The 21,958-nt window shown below is 38.1% G+C and overlaps 1 protein-coding gene across 6 annotated transcripts in view; it reads left to right on the forward strand.

The window, feature by feature from the left end:
• Positions 1–6,422: 6,422 nt before the first annotated feature.
• Positions 6,423–21,958, forward strand: part of TRMT11 (tRNA methyltransferase 11 homolog) — a 155,147-nt gene continuing 139,611 nt past the window's right edge. For all 6 annotated transcript variants that reach the window (XR_009404241.1, XR_009404242.1, XM_059399140.1 and 3 more), the window contains exons 1-7: positions 6,423–6,540; positions 13,539–13,604; positions 15,841–15,914; positions 19,454–19,535; positions 19,621–19,713; positions 19,945–20,079; positions 20,808–20,964. Coding sequence is in view for 4 of the 6 variants with exons in the window: in XM_059399140.1 (XP_059255123.1) it covers positions 6,469–6,540; positions 13,539–13,604; positions 15,841–15,914; positions 19,454–19,535; positions 19,621–19,713; positions 19,945–20,079; positions 20,808–20,964 (679 nt within the window). In the remaining 2 variants the exon portion in view is untranslated. The remainder of the gene's footprint in view (positions 6,541–13,538; positions 13,605–15,840; positions 15,915–19,453; positions 19,536–19,620; positions 19,714–19,944; positions 20,080–20,807; positions 20,965–21,958) is intronic.

The raw sequence follows: 21,958 nt of genomic DNA on the forward strand, positions 1-21,958 counted from the left end.
TGTCATTGCCATACCGAAGATCCATCTAGGCTTTCTCTTATTATCTTTTAGGTGTTTTGTAGTGTTACATTTTACATTTAGGCCCATGATCCATTTTGAGTTAATTTTTGTGAGGGTTGTAAGTTATGTGTCTAGATTTTTTTTTTTTTTTGGCATGTGGATGTACAATTGTTCCAGCACCATTTGTTGAAAAGGCTGTCTTTACTCCATTGTATTGCCTTTGCTCTTTTGTCAAAGATTAGCTGGTTATATGGGTCTCTTTCTGGGCTCTCTTTTTTCTGTTCCATTGATCTGTTTGTTTTTGCCAAATGTTTAATAATTGGTTGGCACTAATGTATGAAAGATTCACTGTCAGAGTTGTAGACATAATTCTTTCTATAAGAATACATGGTCACACACTTTATTATTGCAGTGCTCACACACTTTTAGATTTTGATATCAAAAAACTATCAACAAAAGTTGATGCCCATGCCTTCATTAAGTGCCCACTACTCTAGTTTACTAAAATGAAAATGATACCTTTTGATTTATCTGCTTATGAATCAGTTGTTTTCTGCAATATAAATACAAAAAAATCTCTGAGTCAGCTTAATTAAACTTAATTAAAATGCTTATGTCTACCTCTGATTAAGAAGAATCCAATTTGGCTTCCAGGTGGCTCAGTTGGTTAAGTGCCTGACTCTTGATTTTGGCTCTGGTCATGATTTTAGGATCATGGGATCGAGCCCCATGTCAGGCTCTTCATTCAGTGCGGAGTCTGCTTGTCCCTCTTCCTTTGCTCCTGCCCCTCCTCTCTCTCAAATAAATTAATAAAATCTTAAAAAAAAAATCCTTGTATGATTATTTAAAAAGTCACATAGGTGGAGACAGATCCACAATCAACCATCATCCATTAATTAAACCAATCCTTAAGTCAAATATCTTTCAGGTAAATGTATTATATTTCCTATTGATGTAAAACAGGCACCTTGAGCTTATTTCCCTCTCCCCTCTGCATTCCTCTCAATCTTCTCCATCTTTGTTAATGGCAACTGCAATCTTTCAGTTGCTCAGGCCAAAAATCTTGCAGTCCTTCTTGACTCCTGTCTCTCATACTTCATATCCAACACCTTAGCAAACCTTATCAGCATTATTCTCAAAATATATTCAGGATTTGGCCACTTTACCCCACTTGTACTTCTGTCATCTTGGCCAGATTCTCACCATCTCTTGTCTAATTTATTGCAGTTGGCCTCCAGACTTTGTTTTTGTTTTTTGGTCTGGGTCTACCCTATCTATTCTCAATACACTTGTACATTCAACATGCATGTCTGAATGTTCTCTTAGCCCACATTTTCCAAGCACTTTGCCCTCAGACATGATGTTACCTTGAGGGACCTGAAACAAAAATCAACTCATTCCTTTCAGTACGCAGCATCTGCCTTTTCAGACACTTCTCTTTTCATGCTTTGAATGTTGCTAGAATCACTTGAGTGGACCCCATGCTTCCAGTTGCTTCCTTTCTACCACAGCCACCATCAGACCATCAGTTCTTTCAAAACTATGGCCTCATTATGTCATTTTCTTGCTTGTGAAAACCTGTTTTCCCTCAAAATTATTCCATCAGCTTGTGCAGGCTTCATCTCCTGCACTTGTATCCCATATACTAACAATTTTTACTACTCCAACTAAACAGAGCACAGCTTAGGAAATCTGTTCACTTTTAAAAGCTGGGTTAAAATGTTATCTCCTCTTGGAGGTCTTCCTGATACTCCTGCCCACAACCACAGCACTATTGTTTCTTTAGCTCTAGTCTGTGATACTTTATTTTCTTAGCACAGACCTTACACAGTCTAACTGGGAAATAGGGGTATATCTCTTACCACTGGATTCTGACCTTTTTTTATGAGCTGGGGAGCTAATTTTTTACCTTGTATCCCCATTGCCTTAATTCAGAGACTCATTTATATTACTGGTCAATAAAGATTTTGTTTTAATCTCTGAGTCACTTAAAATGTTACCATAGCAAACTAAAATATAATTGAGCACCATGATATCCCTAATTCCAACTACTTTCAGTCTAAAAATAAAGAGTATAACCTAGATATCCTCTGAATCTCCATGGCCATATGTTCTTCATGGCAGTGTGCATGACCATTATAACTTAGGCATAAAACCACTTTGAATTTCAGAAGAATTCACCCATACCAGCAGTCCAAGCACTTAATGACCAAACTTGCAGGACAATGGTAAAGTATTTGCTAGCTCCTGCCATCTTGCTATTTTCTTGACTTCTCCCTTTGCCTTTAGCACATATTTATCTTCTTTTTGTATTAGAATTTTAAAAATTCTCTGTAAAGCCTTTCTTCTGGCCACATGACCCACAAGAAATCACCTAACTTAAGTAGGCTTTTCTAGATATTTTCTCAGCTAAGGAGATTTTTGTGAGATTCTCAATCTAGCTGGTAAGAGAGGAATATTTTCTTTTGGCTACATCTTCTTCTGAGAAACAATTTTGCAGCATTTTGCCAGTTTATCCATAAAATTCTCTAAGCATGGGTAAGAGGAAGGCAAACATGCTATTTATTGTGGTACTGGGACTCAAAGCCCATCTATCCATACTCCCCTGTCCCAGCAATGTTTCTCAAACTGCAGCGTGCATTTAGGAGCACCTGGTGGGTCTGTTTAAAGCAGACTGCTGGATCCTATCCTGAGTTTCTGATTTAGCAGGTTTGGGGGTAGGCAGGACTTTGCATTTCTAAGTGGTTCCTAGGTGATGTTTCTGATAGCTGCCATCAAACAAAAAACAGAAGTGTTTTTAAAAATATGTTTAGGTCAGGGTGCCTGGGTGGCTCAGTGGGTTAAGCTGCTGCCTTCGGCTCAGGTCATGATCTTAGGATCCTGGGATCGAGTCCCATATCAGGCTCTCTGTTCAACACGGAGCCTGCTTCCTCCTCTTTCTCTCTGCCTGCCTCTCTGCCTACTTGTGATCTCTCTCTCTGTCAAATAAATAAATAAAATCTTTAAAAAAAAATATGTTTAGGTCACAACCCAAATTAAATTCAAATCCCTGGGGACAGATTCCAGGCCTCATATTTTTGAAAATTCCTCAGGTAATTCCAACATGCAGCTAAGTTTAAGAATCTGTGCCCTGAAGGATTGAGCAAAACTCCTCCGATGGCCCAGTTAAAGTACTTCTCAGGAAGATGCCTTTTATGGGACCTGAGACCATTTATTTTCTAAGTAATAATTTTTCCTCTTATGAGAAGCAAGTAAGATCAAGAGATCGTGATTACTGGGAATTGTGCTTAAATAAGGATCTGTGGGTCCCTTCCTAGAAGGTAAGTTGCACACTTGCTTTGGGACTGTTAATACTTGCATATTGCCAAGAGCCTTCCTTTGTTTAGAAATCATGTTTGCTATTTACATTTTAGGAATTAAAGAAGAAAGGGAGAGAAGGAAAGTGGGAAGCAGGGAAGGAGGAAGGACAAAGACCTGGCTCAAATGTGGCAAATGCACTGTGAACTTACATCACTTCTGGTTCACAAGTTCTACCCAAGAGAAGTAATAAATGGGGTTCCCTTAAAAAATATGCAAAGCTATGTAAGTTACAAAGCTGAAGCCTGGAACAGAGAGGATGATATACAGGTCTTCCTTGGCCTTGTATTTGGAGTGGAATAAAAGTAGAGTGAAACACTTTTTGGTATCTTATGATCTCAATCTCATTGCCATCAAAAGAATTAAATTAAGTACCCGCCCAAGGAGAGAAGTCATCCTTAATTTTGGCAGGCCCTAGGTTAGGCTCCTTTCAGTTTCTATTTCAGTCAGTTGCTAAGGTTATGGTTAAGAGTTGTTCTCTAGCCTAGCTCAATCAGACTGCCATCTTACATCTGTCTGGAAATGTATGGCTTTTGATTACTTGAATTGTGGCAGCATTAGAGTTTAAGGATGGCCAGGACACAAGGCAGAATCTCCAGCCCATTTTCCTTCCCTTTTTTTCTATGCACAGAGCCTACGTCACAGGTAGCAAATTAGTAGGTCTAGTTTACAACTAGAATTCCGTTTGGGAGAATTTTTTGATCAGAGCACAAGCTCTACTTTTCACTACTTCTGGAGATCTTGAGTCATATTTTTTTTTTTTATTTTTAAAGATTTTATTTATTTATTTGGCAGACAGAGATCACAAGTAGGCAGAGAGGCAGGCAGAGAGAGAGGAAGGGAAGCAGGCTCCCTGCTGAGCAGAGAGCCCGATGTGGGGCTCGATCCCAGGGTCCTGGGATCATGACCTGAGCCGAAGGCAGAGGCTTAACCCACTGAGCCACCCAGGCACCCCGTTGAGTCATATTTAAATCAACTGCAGCTGCTTAATTTTGAACTGGTACCTTGTCCCAAATTGTTCAAGTTTGTTTCCCGAGAGGGCCCAGTGTTCGTCCTCTCTTCCTTGATTATCTTCATTTAGATTGAGAACTACCCTATGATTCAGCAATTGTACTACTGGGTATTTACCCTAAAGATACAAACGTAGCGATCTGAAGGGGCATGCACCCAAATGTTTATAGCAGCAATGTCCACAATAGCCAAACTACGGAAAGAACCCAGATGTCCATCAACAGATAAATGGATAAAGAAGATGTGGTGTATATACACCATGGAATACTATGCAGCCGTCAAAAGAAATGAAAGCTTGCAATTTGCGAAGGCGTGGATGGAACTAGAAGGTATTATGTTTAGTGAAATAAGTCAATTGGAGAAAGTCAACTATCATATGATCTCCCTGATATGAGGAAGTGGAGATGCAACATGGGGGGTTAAGGGGGTAGGAGAAGAATAAATGAAACAAGATGGGATTGGAAGGGAGACAAACCATAAGTGACTCTTAATCTCACAAAACAAACTGAGGGTTGCTGCGGGGAGGAGGGTCGGGAGAAGGGGGGGTGGGGATATGGACATTGGGGAGGGTATGTGCTTTGGTGAGTGCTGTGAAGTGTGTAAACCTGGCGATGCACAGATCTGTACCCCTGGGGATAAAAATACATTTTATGTTTATAAAAAATAAGAAAAAATTTAATGTTTGGTAATTCTGACAAGCTTTGGGGATGGGGCATATCAAGTACTGCACATCATTCCCCTAATATTTCGTTGTTCTCTGTCCCACCTTGACCTCTCATGTCTCTCATACTTTTATCCCTTTTCTGAAGCCCTGCGGCCAAGAAAAATCTGTACTCCTCAGAGACTCATCTTATTGTTTCTCTTAAATGGACTTATCAAGAGTTTTCCTAACAAAGATTGCTTGTTAAGACAAATTTTCATACTTTTATTTTTTAAAGAGAAGTTTCCTTTAATTCCATTTATTGGCCCCATACAATATGCCAGGTGTTATATTAAACACTTTCTGTACATTATTGTACTTAATCCTAACAATCCCTTGAGGGAGACAGTATTAATCCATTTTAGATAAAACTGCTGTTAAAGGAGGCTAAGAAATTTGCTTAAGAGCATATAGATCATAAATAGTGGGACTGAGATTTGAACCTAAAATGGACATCACAGCTTACGTTCCTAATCACCACTATGAAGGCAGAGGCTAAAGGACTGAGCCATCCAGGTGCCCCTCCATCATCGTTTTAGAATTTTTTTTTTTTAAAGATTTATTTATTTATTTATTTATTTGACAGAGAGAGAGAGATCACAAGTAGACAGAGAGGCAGGCAGAGAGAGAGAGAGAGGGAAGCAGGCTCTTTGCTGAGCAGAGAGCCCAATGCGGGACTCGATCCCAGAAACGTGAGATCATGACCTGAGCCGAAGGCAGCGGCTTAACCCACTGAGCCACCCAGGCGCCCCCATCATCGTTTTAATAGAGTTGGCTGTGGACTGTGCCTGAGCCTAACATCACAACCTTCTAATTATTGAGTAAATTACTGAGGACGACATTTTGTTTTCTATGAGGTCTAGAACGAACCATGAGATTACCTAGGTCCACAGCTTATTCCAACTGGCTTAGGGGGCATGTACCCTTGAAAAGATATCGTAAAAATACAAAAAGGATATGAAATATTAGATGAGTGAGTGGGCCAGGTCCTCCAAGCTTGAAGTCGATAGAGAAGTCTATATGGAAAAGGTGAAGTTCCAGTCCAGTTTTGAAGAACTAAAATTTGAAGCGTTCCTTCAAAAACCTCCCAGGAAGCTGAAGTACATTCCTGGTCGGAGGCCCAGCGCAAACTTGTTTTACCGCAACCTGCGCCGCAACCCAGCAGAGCTACTCACACTAGCTCCTCATCCTTCGGCATTTCAACCAGAAAGTACCTCCCAGCGGGCGTTGCCCCTCCAGGCTCAGCGTATCCGCGCGAGGAACCCCGAGACAGCGTCCACCTCGCCCAGCTTCCGCTTCCGGCCCTTCAGGCCCCGCCTCAGCGGGAAAGGCGGTGGGCGGGAGGGGGCAGAGAGCTGGGAAACTGTACGCCTCGCGCAGGCGCACCGCGGGCGACTGCAATGGCGATGTCGTGCCCATTGAATAGGTATCTGCTGCTCATGGCGCAAGAGCACCTGGAGTTCCGCTTGCCGGTGAGTCCGCAGCGCCCGCCACAACTTCTTGACGGGAGAGGACGGCACGGTGGGGGTTGGTGTGCGGGCAGCAGAGATCTCAGCTTGAACAAGCCGGGATCCGGGGGTGTTTGCTTGTCGGAGGTATCACGCGTCCCTGGTCCCTCGGGCCCTGGGAAGGATTCTAGCTCGGCGGAGGGTGTGTGAGAGAGAAGTCCAAGACAGACTCTCACAGACTTGCCAAGCATTTTCATTCATTCTTCTGCCCATGCGTCAGGTATTGGAGTTGGGCCGGTGGATATGACCCGTCGTCTCGCTCCAGGAGCTCTTCCCCCAGCAGAGAATAGAGTCAGCTAACGGAAATGCCCAGTGCAGTGTTTTAAGTGGCAAATATGCGGGTCAAAGCCCGTGGAGGAGGGTGGGATTTCTGGAGGTGGTGGTTGGTGGCAGGGATTAGATGATGGAGAAGTTGGGAAAAGTGTTTCATTCATTCAGAACATTTTCAGAGTGCTTGTAATTGCATGTGCTGGGCGCTGGGGATATGGAAATAGTAAAGACGGTTTCTGTCTTCAAGGATTTTACTGTTTAGGCTAAGGTCCGCGTATATGTATGAACATTTTGAGAAATAATATTTTTAAGTGCAGTGGTAGATATGTAGGGCGATACGAGAGCATAGAAGGGGAATCTGATCCACCTGATGAGTGGGGGATGTTGGCCATTAAGAGGGCATGCATGAGGATATGACACTTCAACAATAACTAAAGTATCAGTAGGAGTTAGCCAGGCCAAAGATAAATAAATTAGAATTACAATTCAGTATTGAATTATGAAATATTGTAGCTGAGAGTGACAGAAAAAAAAAAAGAGCAGGAGATGTAGATAGGGTCCAGAAAATGCAAAGCCTTGAGTATGCTGGAAGGGAAGAGAACATTTATTTGCTTGTAAGGGAAATTTACTGAAGAGTTTTGAGCAAAGAAGATTTTTTAAGAAAAAATCACTTTGGCAGCAATAATGAGGATAGATTTGAGAGGAATAAGTCTGGAAGCAGAGACCAGTTAGCAGCCTGTTGAAATAGTCTTGTTAGTAGAATAAGAAGGCCTGAATTAAGGCAGGGGTAAAAGCATAGGATAGATGGAACATACTTAGGTGATGAAATCATCATCACTTGATGATTGACTATGGGGGGGACAGGGGCCAGTCAAGGATGACTCCTGGGTTGCATCTCCACTTAAAATGTGGAACACAGGCAGATGAAAGATTTAAATTTTGGTTATGCTGAATATTGGTTATGTGTTTCTGTAATATCAAGTGGAGATGACCGGGGATGGCGGGGGTGGGGGGCGGGACATTGAACTTAGAGCTATACATGAAGTACAGTAGAGTGTTCTGGACTGGTAATAGATGTTTGGAAGCTTCTGCATATGAACATCAGGGGAGGAAGTGAAATTATTCATAGAAGGCATAATGTTGAAAGAGTGGGGGGCCAAATACAGGAGCTTGGAAGTATTGATAGTGGGGGGAAGTGAAAAAAGAGGCGGTAGTGAAGAGGTTTGGCAGGTGTCAGACTAGAAAGACTTTGCGGGCACAGAAATCAGGAGGGTAATGTTCTAGGAATTTTGCTAATACTATTGTATAGAGTTTTAGAGTGGGGTGGTGAGCTAGATTGCTTGATTTAATGATCACTGGAAAATGAGGAAGGGGAGATAGACTGCTCTTAACTGGAGAGTAAGAAGGGAAAGTAGAGATTGGTTAACAGTTTGAGGAAGGCCTAGGTTTAAGCAGAGTTCACAGGCTGAACAGAAGGGGAGAATGGGTATAAGGGCACTGTAGGAGGTTGGCCTTTCACTAGAAGGGGGGAGTGGGCAAGGAGAGTTAAGCTGGAAATGAGGTAGCTGCCTGAGGATCTGTTTTCTAGGTTATGAATGAGTTAAGGTTGTTTCTTGAGAGATCAGGGACCAAGCAGTTGAGTGGAGACATTGGGGAAAAATAGTTAAATTTGAAATAGTCATTGAGAGTAAAAGAGGGAGCTGACAAGTTAAACATTGAGAACACAGGTATTAGAGCAACGCTGGAAATCCAGCTAGGGTGATGATCATGTCTTTGTAATTGTGCTGCTATTTCTCTACTTTTCTTCAGTTGTGTGCCATTCACTGGCCTGAGGAACAGTGAAGGAAGACTGTGGCATTGATTCAGGATTAATGTTTTGCTGAGCAGGTGCACTGGCAAGATAGGGGCGTAAAGGCATAGAATTTCATGGAGGAGGTAATATTTTAATAGATCTTAATTGATAAAGAGCTATTTTGTGGATAAAGAGGATTGGAAAGCGCTCTTCAGTAAGAAACAAAAACAAGTGGAAGGAGTTGATTATGGTGGTTTGGGGTGTGGGATGTGGGGAGTGAGGATGAAGTAATGGGCAGTGGGGGTAGAGAGGTGGGTAGGATCCAGAGTTTGGAATGCTTTGAAACCATTGCAAGGAATTGGTATTTTATTTTAAATTTAAAGGGGGAGCCATTGACTCTTTAAGCTAGGAAGTGACAATTTTTTTTCTTTCTAAACCAGTAAGTGACTAGTAATCATTTGTGTTTTAGAAGGAGAATTCTGGAGCACCAGAGAAGGAATACTGGAGTGGAAAAAGAGGCCAAGGAGGTTGTGTGCCTTAGTCCAACAATGCAGTGAGAGTGGAGTGGTTAGGCTGCAGTCTTCAAAATAGCATCCCTAGTACTTGGACATTTTACCTGTTTGTCTTAAATTTTTCTTTTTTTTCTTTTTTAAAAGAATTTATTTATTTATTTGACAGAGAGAGAATACAAGTAGGCAGTGAGGCAGGCAGAGAGAGAGAGGAGGAAGCAGGCTCCCTGCTGAGCAGAGAGCCTGATGTAGGACTCGATCCCAGGACCCTGGGATCATGACCTGAGCCAAAGTCAGTGGCTTAACCCACTGAGCCACCCAGGCGCCCATCTTTGTCTTAAATTTTTCTTAGTGTCTTACCCTGGTGTCAATTTCTTACTCTGGTGTCAGTTTAATCTCCCAAAAAGCTCATTTCTCTTTTTAAAATTAATTAATTAATTAATTAATTAATTAGACAGAAATCATAAGTAGGCAGAGAGGCAGGCAGAAGAGGGGTCGAGGGGTGGGGAGCAGACTCCCTGCTGAGCCCAGAGACAGATGCCGGGCTTGATCCCAGGACTCTACCCACTGAGCCACCCAGATGCCCCTCATTTCTCTTTTCCACCCTCATTGTCCCAAGGCTGAAACTTCCTAGTCTGGCATTAGCCCACTGTTGCATGGTTCTTTGTCTCCCCCCACTCCCACCTCAGTGCAGCCACGAGAGAATCCCCATCATTCCCTGAATGATGCTCTCAGTTTTCAGGCTTTGGCCTGTGCTTCCTTTTGTCTAGTTGGGTCTTCTTATTTCAGTCTTCTATCTATTGATTTTATGTAGTCAATCTTCATAGAGATTTACCCACATATTTATTTTAGGTTTATTTTTTTACTTGATTCTTTTTCAACTCTACAGTTTCCTTTTTAATAGATTTTTAGTTTTTTCCTAAATTCTTAATTATGTCTTTTATCTCCTTGAATATAAAAAGCAGTTAAGTCTGACAAACTATAGAAAACACATATTAAATATGATAAAAGTAGTTCTGTGGGCCCATTGCTTCTGTGTACTGTTTCTCTTGGTTCTTTTTCATATGTGTGCTGGCTTATTTTTAAAATCTGCACTAGATATATTTGGAAAGTTATCTGAAGAAATAACAGGAGGCCTAGGATGATGTAAATCCTCCTGAAGTAGAAGCATTAATGATCTAGGATGCCTTAAACTCATTTCCAGGTATTAAGTTTTGTTTCTATTCTGGTTTATACATGTTCCTCTGGTATGTAGCTTTTGGAGATCCCAGTCCAAACTGGGTGGTCTGTCAAGCTATCTTTCTTTTCTATGGATGACACCATATTCTTTTTGTCCTTCTGGTCCATTAAGCTGTCAAAAGGACCATCTAGCCCCATAGCTGCTTTTGGAATTGGTCAATGTCCTGGGAAGCAAGTGGCTGTACCTTGAGATTTCTGGCTTCTCCTGAAGTTTGGTTTGGTAATTCTTGTAATTGCTCCATGCGTCCAAGCAGATGCCAGGTTTTTCTAGTTCTTCTAAGCAGAAGGCTGAATCTGAATTACCTAGTTTGCCATCGCTAGAAGGGGAAGTCCTCTTTCGTCTGTGCAGATTCTCTCTGTATTGCAGGGCTTAAGTCAGTTTGCATAAAAACTTTTCTTCTGAAACTTAAGTGATCTTTTCTCCTTTGAACTCTAATGTAGTACCTTTTTGATTTTACTTTTTTCAAGAGCACTCACTGTTTTACAGCTCACATTTCAATTAACTAGGTTGAATGTTTTGTTCTATTAGACCATAAGCTCCCTGAAGTGCCTTGTACATATTAGTTTCGTAGTAAGTATTGAGTGAGAAGATCCCTTTGAGAAAGGCAATCAAGAGGACAGTCTACACTTTTGAGTACATCTTCTGTTTTAGAACTGCTAAGTAGAAAAAAGAATGAGTAGCTGCATTTATGATTTAAAATGAGAGATTAGGAATATAATGTGGCCCTGTTTTACCTTTGTAGAGTTAATCAAGGCCTGTTTTAATTGGCGCCTGTCTTATTGTACTAGAGTTCAGACACCTGGGTTTTATTGCTGGCTCTGAAACAAACTAAATGGATGAAAAAGTGAGTGGCTAAAAGAACTGAAAAGCTCATGTGAATTAATGCATGAGGCATGCCCCAGATCATGCTGTATTTTTAGATCCAGTAAATTCTTTTGTTCCTAATATAGGAAGATTCTCAACTAGAAAGTGAATTTGCTTTAAGAGCGAAGATTTGGTGTTTTGCTTTTTCCAAGAAAAAAATTTTTTTTTTAAAGATTTTCTTTATTTCTTTGACAGACAGAGATCACAAGTAGGCAGAGAGGCAGGCAGGGAGAGAGGAGGAAGCAGGCTCTCTGCAGAGCAGAGATCCCGATGCGGGGCTCGATCCCAGTACTCTGGGGTCATGACCTGAGCCGAAGGCAGAGGCCTTAACCCACCGAGCCACCCAGGTGCCCCTTTTTCCAAGTAAATTGATGGCGTAGTATAATACAAGTTTTGCTCATAAATTTAAAACTTGGGTTATCACTATTATTTTAAATTTTATTTATTTATTTTTATTTTTTAAAGATTTTATTTATTTGACAGACAGAGATCACAAGTAGGCAGAGAGGCAGGCAGAGAGAGAGGGGGAAGCAGGCTCCCCGCTCAGCAGAGAGCCCGATGCAGAGCTCGATTCCAGGACCCTGAGACCATGACCTGAGCCGAAGGCAGAGGCTTTAACCAAACACTGAGCCACCCAGGCACCCCTTATTTTAAATTTTAAAACGTTGCTTAAGTTTGGGATAGTGGAGCTAATACTATGCTATAAAACTTCAATAATCCTTCACTTTTTTTTTTTTTTTTTAACTCTTAGAGCCTTTGTGGTTTGTTTTGGCCTGTTACTAGTTTTTAACAAGGTATCTCAGGACCAGCAAATTTTGCAATCAGATGCTCTGCCACTGAGCTTTACCTACAGAGCAGCAAATGTTGATGTTTTAAATGTGAAGCTGGAAATGAACAGTAATATTCTAGGCCATAGTAACTTAATCTATAACTTCATTTTTTTTTTTTGTTTTTTTTTTTGTTTTAAGAATGATAACTTGGTCAGTCTTGCTTGATTTCTTGAGCCACTGGACTTCAGTTTCATCATCATCTTGATTCCTTTACTTAACACTCTAGGTTTTGTGCCCTGTTGTCACAGACCTCTTTCCTTCATGAGGTAGCTATGATGATTCCTATTTTCCAGATGAGAGAAGCGCCTTGTATAAAACCACATGGCCACTATTAGGAAGAGGTGAAAGTAAAATTATGATTCATCTAATTCCCAAGTCCCATGATGCCTTCTATTTAAATATGTGTCATGTGTGTTTCAAAATGACTTTGGGGTTACCTTCAGTATTTACTGATAGACTATGCAAGTTCTTGCTCTGTTCATATAATTCAACTGAATTTAGCCCCTTGTAAATCCAGGGATTAAAGAAAAAAATGTTGCATAGTCAAAAGGAAAAATAGAAAAAGTATGAATTGTTCAAACCTTCTATTCCTTTTGGTCTTGAGGTAGAGAATGTGGTGGTCTGGGTATACTGTCTCATGGTGCCTATGGCTCATGATGAGCTTGGTGTTAAAGGCCGCTTCTCCTAGTTGGGATGAAAGGGGACTGTAGGCACCCAGCAGAGAGGATGCATCTCTGATTGGGTTACCTCCTACGTGAGACCTACAGAGAGGTGTGGGATTCTACCTGCTTTATGGTAGAGCTCTAAGGCTAAATTTGTTAGAATGTTATTTGAGGAGACTTAATTTGTTAGTATATATTGTAAAATTTATATAGTCATCTTGTATTTATCAGTGCAAAGTGATTGTTTCACAGAATGTAATATTATCTGAACATATTTCAACTTTGATTCCTGATGTTTTTAAAGTAGCTATTGTGTTCTCTTCCTAGTTCTGTAAATTGAGCCAGAAAGAAGAGGCTAACTTACTGTAACTTCTGTTCAATGAATCAACAGTGATGCTTCCTGGTTAATCACTTATTTCTTGTCTAAATATCCTCAACTTCTCTGTTTAATAATTCATTTTATTTTTACTGATCAGTTGTCAGATTTACTTGCCCATAGTTTTGTCATCTGTTTTTTTCCAAAATTGGGGCATTTTCTGAGCAGGTCTTTTGGCAGCCTTCTTGTTGTGTAAAATTTCTCAGAAATTACTTAACTGTGGTTGTGACTGTAAAATTTTTTCAGAACATAGTTGTAATTTGCCTGGTGCTGAAATTTAAATGCCCCAGGTAGGTCACTTAACCGAAGGTTAAGGTCATTTAACCACTCTTAAAAAATTCTTACTGTACATATATCTGTTAATAGACTTTGAGTTCCCTGTGTTAAAATGTGTTCTTTCTATAATATTTTCAATGTAGGAAATAAAGTCTTTGCTTTCACTTTTTGGAGGTCAGTTCATCAGTAGTCAGGAAACTTATGGAAAGGTAAGTTGAATTTATATTTTTCATTAGACCATATTTATAAGAATCTTGGGTTTGAAGAGAAGAACTGCAAACATTTATATTTATATAGCTACTTGTTTCTATTTCTAGGGGCAATTGAATAAAAAGGATTTTTTGGAAAAGTTGTGGTTTTGGAACGTCATTTAAGTTTATTTCCAGTATTCATTTAGTTTACTAGTTTTTAATTTTTGACTCAACACTTGTACTCTGCTTGGTATCTTTCTCTTAGTTGAAAAAAAAGGACTGTTTTCTGTTGATGAGGTATGATTAAAATTAGAATATAGAATTTAGCGGAATTTCAGACTTAATATTGGGAATTATTATACATTTGAAATTATGCATGTATAAGATTGTGAATTTTTGAGCTTTATATTTTGTATTTGATAGTTTATCAGTGTATTAGAGAAGTTTGGGAAATAAAAAAAAGTCATTCCTGGGCACCTGGGTGGCTCAGGGGGTTAAAGCCTCCGCCTTCGGCTGAGGTCATGATCCTAGAGTCCTGGGATCGAGCCCCTCATCATGCTCTCTGCTCAGCAGGGAGCCTGCTGCCTCTCCTCTCTCTCTGTCTGGCTCTCTGCCTACTTGTGATCTCTGTCTGTAAAATAAATAAATAATCTTAAAAAAGGAAAAAAAAAGTAATTCCTAATTCTTCTTCTTTCATGTGACTTACAATTTGAGGGTAGGGCCTTTCAGTCTTTTTTCATATGCTTTTTTCCCCTTTAGTTCAATTTTTTAAAAAAATCATGATTCACCTTTTTTTTTTTTTTCCCCCAGAGATTTTCTTTCTTTATTTGACAGAGCACAAGAAGGCAGAGTGGCAGGCAGAGGGATAGGGAGAAGCAGGCTCTCCCCTGAGCAGGGAGCCCAATGCAAAGCTCAATCCCAAGACCCCGGGATCATGACCTGAGCAGAAGGCAGCTGCTTAACCATCTGAGCCACCTAGGTGCTCCTTCCCTTTAGTTCTAATACTACTTATGAACTTCTTCAGTCTCTTTTTTACTTGATAGTATTAATATAGGTCCATATTGCTACATAGCCTTCATTACTAACAGGGTCATATAATATTTTCTATTGATTAGTTCTGTCATTTATCTAATTACATTCAGATTGCTTTTCAGTTTTTCTATTAAAAATAATATTGAGATAACCATCTTTTTTCTGTTTGATTATTTAGAATTTTTCTGTAGAGTAGTTATAAATACTGGAAGAAGAAAGAATGGCAGGGAGGATTTCTTCCAGAAGATTAGAGAACTTAATTGAAAGTCTGCTAAAGTTGGACTTCTATTTCTAATTGATTTTCATGTACTGAGGGAGGAGGAAGAAAGGGAGAGTATAGATATAATTGGGTAAGCATGATGAACTGAGGTCAGGGTTCTGCTTTGTTTTTCTGTATTCTGGCAGGGGGTTATCAGGGTGGAGATGAAAAGTGCCTATAATCGGGGCTCCTGGGTGGTTCAGTTGACTAAGCAACCAACTCTTGATTTCTGCTCAGGTCATAATCTCAGAGTTGGGAGATCAAGCCCTAAATTCAGTTCCATGCTTAATGTGAAGCTTGCTTAAGTCACTCTCTTTCCCCCTCTCCCTTGTACTCCCATGTACACCCATGCATGCTCTATCTCTGAAAATAAGATAAAATAAAATAAAATTTTAAAAAGTGCCTATAATCTTGATGTTGAGACAGAGGATTGGTAAACAATTCTGATGCACCTGACACTTTTCCTTAGATAAAATAATAAGAATTAATGATAATATACCCTATGATTTTCCATCATAGTTATTTCTACCCCTCAGGTGGCCACAACTACTTAAAAGAGGGATCATTCAAAGAAATACATTACGTAGAAGTTAAAAGTAAAATAGCTATATTATCAGGAATGATCAACAATAAAAAATTCTGAGATTTTACTTTGGGGTAAAATATGCATTATTTTGGTCAAAATATGTAAGAGTAAATGCAAAATTAATCTCAAGTTTAACCTTATATTTGCTGTTATTTGCATTTATGGTCATTTATAAAAGTGTTCTGATGTTGTACTGTATTATCTTAACAGGTTACCTATTTAAATAATTTACTTTTTTACTATTGGAGTAATTTTTATTTTGGTTAGAGAATTCTTATATAAAAGTAGCAAATGGGAATCTCTCACTGACTTCTTGGCTAGAGAAGCATATGAGGCCATAAAACCAGTTACAAGTTGTATATTGTTATTTTTTTCAGTCTCCTTTTTGGATTCTTAGCATTCCGTCAGAAGATATTGCCAGAAACTTAATGAAACGAACAGTGTGTGCCAAGTAAGAGAAACTTAAAATGTTTTCCTGTGGATTGTATAATGTACTTCTCATACTACTCTGTCCTCTTGCCGCTCTGTTGGGCGGAGAATTAGGGGTATGTTGTGGGGAGCTCATCTTAGCTTGCAGATACATGAATTTGCCACTGGGTGGTGGTGGTAGAACAGGGAGTTTTCTGCTGAAATGATGGTGATGGAATGTTAGTGGTGAAATGCATGAACCCTTGTTTTGGGGTAATTTTTTTAAACTTCTGTATTAAGCAGGAATATAGTTTAAGATGTAAAGGTTAAATGCCACATTTAATTATAACCAAAGTATTGAGAATCTAAATATTTTTTCTTATAGATGGCTTTTAGTTGGGTGAGCAGATAAGTCTGAAATGACAAAAAGTGAGGACTGCTGTGAAATGTTTTACTGCTTTATTTGTTAGAGAGTGAAGTCCTGATTATCTTGTGTGGATTACTATAATGATGTTGTTCATAGTTTATCCTACCTGTTTTCTAGATTTTATCATTGGTGTCTGATCTTTTTTCCCATTTCTTCCTTCTTTCCCTCCCTCCTTCCTTCCCAATCTTTTAAGTTAATGGGTCTTACTATTCAGTGAAAAGGACCAGCAGACAGAAACACAACTAAAAAACATATCTTCTGAACAATTATTACTTTTGATTGACATATTAAAATGTATGGTTCTAAGAGTTGTTTGATTTCAGTAGATAAGTCTTATTAGGTTTGAAATAGCTGCTTGAGGACCAGGAACTTATATACTTCCTTCAGAGCTTTTACCTTCTCCTGCATTTACTTAATGGTAAAATTAGTAATTATGTAATGATTGTATAATATTATATAATAATTTCCTTGCCTACTTTCTATTCTCTGTATATTTTGAATAGCTGAGGTTGGGTATACTTTCAGTGATAGCTAAGTAAGGGTGGTATTACTATAGAGGTCCTCTGTTTATAAATCTAATAGAAAGCAAAGGAGGAGTTCATTTTCAAATGATAAAATTCAAAGTCCTAATTGTAGCATTAATTGTTCTGGAAATAAAATAGACTATTATAAGCATGGATTGAAAATTAACTTAAAGTTATTTTTTGTGGTAGACTAGGGATTGAAAGTTAATTTTGTTTTGTTGATTTATTTTTAACATGGAGTATTTTGAGCATATTACAAAAAGGATGGAAAATATAATAAACACCCACGTATCTACCTTGTTAGATCTCAAATTTTGAGATACTTCCCACAGCTTTCTTAAAAAAAAAAAGTGGTTTACAGAAACTGTTGACTGTGCACCTTTCCCAATTCTACTCCCCTACTTCCCTCAAAGGATAGTTTCTTAAATTTTGTCAGAAAGATTTCACTATTACTTCCATAATCACTAAAATATTTGAGATTATTGGGGCGCCTGGGTGACTTAATTGTTAAGTGTCTGCCTTCAACTCAGGTCATGATCCCTGGGATCGAGCCCTGCATTGGGCTCCCTGCTAGGTGAGAGGCCTGCTTCTCCCTCTCCCATTCCCCCTCTCGTATTCCCTCTCTCGCTATGTTTCTGTCAAATAAATAAAAACTTTTAAAGGAAAATATATTTGAAATTATTGTATTAGTAAGTTGATATCCATGCTTATTTATATATCACCTATCAGAAGTGTGGCAACCTATATAGCTTTATAATCACTAAAGTATGGATCACAGTAGTTAAGTCATATATATGAAAACTGTTTACTCTGAAAATCTAAATCATTAAAGGTATTATTATAAATGAATGTTTTAGTTATAGCTGAAGCTTTTGGTGCTATGTGCCTAATCTTTATTTTGACTATTTAAAATATAAATTTATTATATATAAATTCTTTCTGAAAAAGAGGATATGGAGTCACATTTTGTTGATTCTAGTTTATTGTTATAAGTATTAATTTCTATGTTATACTATATAATAGCTCATTAGGGATAATTATAATCCATGAAACTGCCTTTCCCTGAATTGGGTTGGGATTCCTTTTTTTTTTTTTTTAAGCCTTTGAGGAGTAGTGTATTATAGTGCATGTAGTCATGTGTGTAGTCTAGAGTCTGATGGATTGGAATCCTAGCTTCTTTAATTGCTATATGACCTGAAAGAGTCATTTTAATTTCCTTGTCCCTCAGTTTCCTCATGAGTTCAATGGGTGATGATACTGGAAGCTATCTCTTAGGCCTCCTATGAGGAACAGTTACGAATCCATATTATATGGCCTTAGAGGATGCCTGGGTGGCTCATTTGGTTGAGCAACTGCCTTTGGCTCGGGTCATGATCCTGGAGTCCCACATCAGGCTCCCTGCTCGGCAGGGAGTCTGCTTCTTCTGCTGACCTCTCTACTCTCATGCTCTCTCTCTCTCTCAAATAAGTAAATAAAATCTTTAAAAAAAAAAAAAAGGCCTTAGAACAGGCCCTTGTACTTTGAGTTATATGTTAGCTTTTATTATTTTTTATTATTTTTGTTTTTCAAGGTTTTCCCTTTCCAGAGGTTGAATTACATATGCTTCCCCTCAGTTTATGCTTCCAGAAATCTTCTCCCTTGGGTTTCATGAAGGCAGTGAGCTTTGTTCTGTTGTGTCTTCATGCACAGAACAATTCCTGGTATATAATAATACTTAATAAATATTTGTTGAATAAATGAGTTGATTAAGCTTATTATAATCTCTTAACATTAAGAAAAAATCCTGAGTACGAGGGATTTGGGGACATCTATTCTGAATAATTGTGTTTGCTGCTTTTTACTCCTTGTATGTTTGTATAGCTGAGGTCAGCCCTTTAGTGATGGCTAAGTAAGAGAAGGATTGCTGTAGAGGCCCTCTTTCAATAAATTCAATAGAAAAGAAATGAAGTTTATTTTCAAAGGATAATATTTTCCATCCTAATGGCAGCATTAATTACATTTATAAAGTAGTTTGAATTTAGATACACAAAACTATGCTACTATGTAGATTTGAGTTCCATTACAATGAATTTTTGTTTGTAATGAAATTTGCTTGTAATTGTTTACATGTTCCTTGAAATTGGTGGAAGCGTGAAGATTTTTTTTTTTACAGTAAGAATTTTCTTTTTGTAGTGGTTAGAAAAGTAACTAAGTTATTAAATATTAGTAAGTAATAGTTAAATATTAATTGTAACATTTTTAACTGGTCATTTTTATTTTATGGAGCAAACACTGCAAAAAATTGGATTTGCTGCAACTTTTCACCTGTTTCACTAAAATAAATGATGTTGCTACATCATTTGTATTCTAGCATAAAAATATAATAATGAAAACTTGGAAAAATCTTGACTTAAGTTTCCTTCTTCTGTGTAGAGTTAAACTTCTTTGTGTGATTTGGACTTAATGTTTTTTAATATTAAGTTACATTTATTAACTTAATGTTTATTAACACATTTCTCATTTATAGCTTAGAAGATATAGGCAATAATTGTATTAGTGGAACAAGCCTAAAGAATGAGGGAAGTAATTGTTCCATATTACTGCATGGACTGATTTTGTTATTGAGGTTAGTAGTAATCATTTATTTCCTAGGTCCATATTTGAGCTATGGGGTCATGGAAAATCTCCAGAGGAGCTGTACAGTTCTCTTAAAAACTACCCTGTGGAGAAGATGGTACGTAGTGAAATTTTTATATAGGTGTATCTACAGATACTGTAGAATTATGAAGCTTTAAATAACTTATTTGCTTTTATTTTAGGTTCCGTTTCTACATTCAGATTCTACGTATAAAATAAAGATTCACACATTTAATAAAACATTGACACAAGAAGAAAAAGTCAAACGAATAGATGTAAGTGAATTTAGCAATAATGAAAGAAGCCTATGAGAATAATGTGCTCTGTTGCTGTTGATATGTAATAATTCTCAATTCTGATAAGTACTTATTTTGTGGCACATTGTGTGCTGATTCTCATGTTTTGTCTTAATGCTGATACTAAACTTACAAGATCAGTAGGACTATGCAAGCACCATTTCTCCTTTAAAATTCTAATGGGACATGAAAATCACTTTTATTTTTTAGGCACTTGAGTTTCTGCCATTTGAAGGGAAAGTGAATTTAAAGAAGCCACAGCATATATTCTCTGTTTTGGAGGATTATGGTTTGGACCCAAACCGCATCCCTGAGAATCCACATAATATCTATTTTGGTAGATGGGTAAGGAGTTGTTCTTTTTATGTATTTGAGGTTGTTTCTTTAAAAGCTTAATGTTAGACCTTTGTATAGGATTTTATATGTAGAATTTTAAAACAACTCAAGACTCAGAATTACTGTATGAATTAAAATGAGTGGAAAATATGTGGTTATGTTTTTTTGTTTGTTTTTCCAGAGATTCCTGGGAAGTGCACTAGGTTTGTTATATATAGGGCCTAGACATGGTGTACCAGGAAAAAATAACATGAGACTTGTCAGAAAGTCTGGATTGCTTTTTAAGCAGAGAAAATGTAGTGTGCTGTGGTAACTGAGGGATCTCATTTGTGGAGTTCCCAAATCTAAGCTCAAATTCCGAAAAGAAATAAAATTACTACAGAGCAGTCCTGCTCTCTTCCCTAAGGGTAATGGAAGCTGGGCTGGGGCTTATGTTACAGATTATTCTTCTTAGGAGAAAAAAGAAGTGGGTAAAATTTACTCACTACCAACCCCTGGAATTATTGCATTCAAATTCCATTAAAATTTAGTTCAGAAAGTCACAGTAAATTGCAACAAGCTAAAAAATACAAGGTATTTGTCCATAATTACCTCAATCACGTTTTTTAAGTGAACAAATTTAGAGCAATGCTAAGTGGAAAGAAGTTTTTATCATCAAGATACTCTGGTTTTATTGTGAACGATTAATTTCAATCTGTTTTATACGGTTAAACTAATCTGAAGAATCTCTGATCTAGATTGCAGATGGACAGAGAGAGCTTATTGAGTCATACAGTGTCAAAAAGAGACACTTTATTGGAAATACAAGCATGGATGCTGGTTTATCATTTATCATGGCCAACCATGGAAAAGTGAAAGAGAACGATATTGTCTTTGATCCATTTGTTGGAACAGGTATTTTTATTTAACTGTTAAATTAGTGCGTAGATATTACTTGTTTATATTAGTCAAGCTCATAGTAATGTTTTTGCTAAAACATTAGTAAATTTGTACAAAATAATCTTAGCTATCATGAGATGCTGACTAAGAGATGACCACATATTTGTGTAATAGCCCAGTATACAACATTTGAGCCACCTCAAGAATGATAGGATTTAATTTTGTGGGCTTTTTCCCCAAGTTAACCACTAGGTGGAGGGGCATACCACACATTGCAATACCGTGTACTGTGGAAATGTTGTAAAGCTATAGTTTATCAAAATAGAGAAACTTGAATGGAAAAAAAAAAAAACTTGAGTGCAAGATAAAAAAAAAAGTGTTCATTATTTAACATGGATAACTATATACTTACATGGAAAAAATGGGTACTGTGTCTGATCTTTGATTTGGTTTGTAGAGGTTTATAAGTGAGTATGAAAATAAGGAAAGTGACTTAATTATTAACGGGCTTGAGCCTGGCTGCTGAGACTGCAGTCTGTGTTCTGTCCTCGTAATTAACTTTGTGTAGAAGTCCTAAAATTCCGCATTAACCTCCTCTGATTTGTGAGGAAATTTTCCCACTTTGCCCTATTTTTTGCTGGCTCTTACTCATATGTAGGGAGCACTCATATTTAGATCTGTCTGGCTAAATTCATTGTGATTCAGATTGCCTTGGAACAAATTACGTTTGTGGTTGGAGTTTCTCCCTGTAGCTGTCTTTCCCCATCAGAAACTTGGGAAGGAGCTCTGCCACAATAGCTAACATTGTTGAACTAAAAAGAAAAAAAACTTCCTGAGGGGATTATGGCACGGAGAGAGGTTATGTGACTTGGCCAAGGTTATACAGTGTGTAAATTTCATGAGATTCAAACTCAAGCAGTCTAACTCCAGAGCTCATGCTCTTAACTACTACACTAGAGTTGTTTCTTTCGGCATTAAGATCTTTACTACACTAGAATTGTTTCTTTCG

The sequence above is a fragment of the Mustela nigripes genome, chromosome 5, assembly GCF_022355385.1.
Source record: "Mustela nigripes isolate SB6536 chromosome 5, MUSNIG.SB6536, whole genome shotgun sequence".
Taxonomy (NCBI): domain Eukaryota; kingdom Metazoa; phylum Chordata; class Mammalia; order Carnivora; family Mustelidae; genus Mustela; species Mustela nigripes.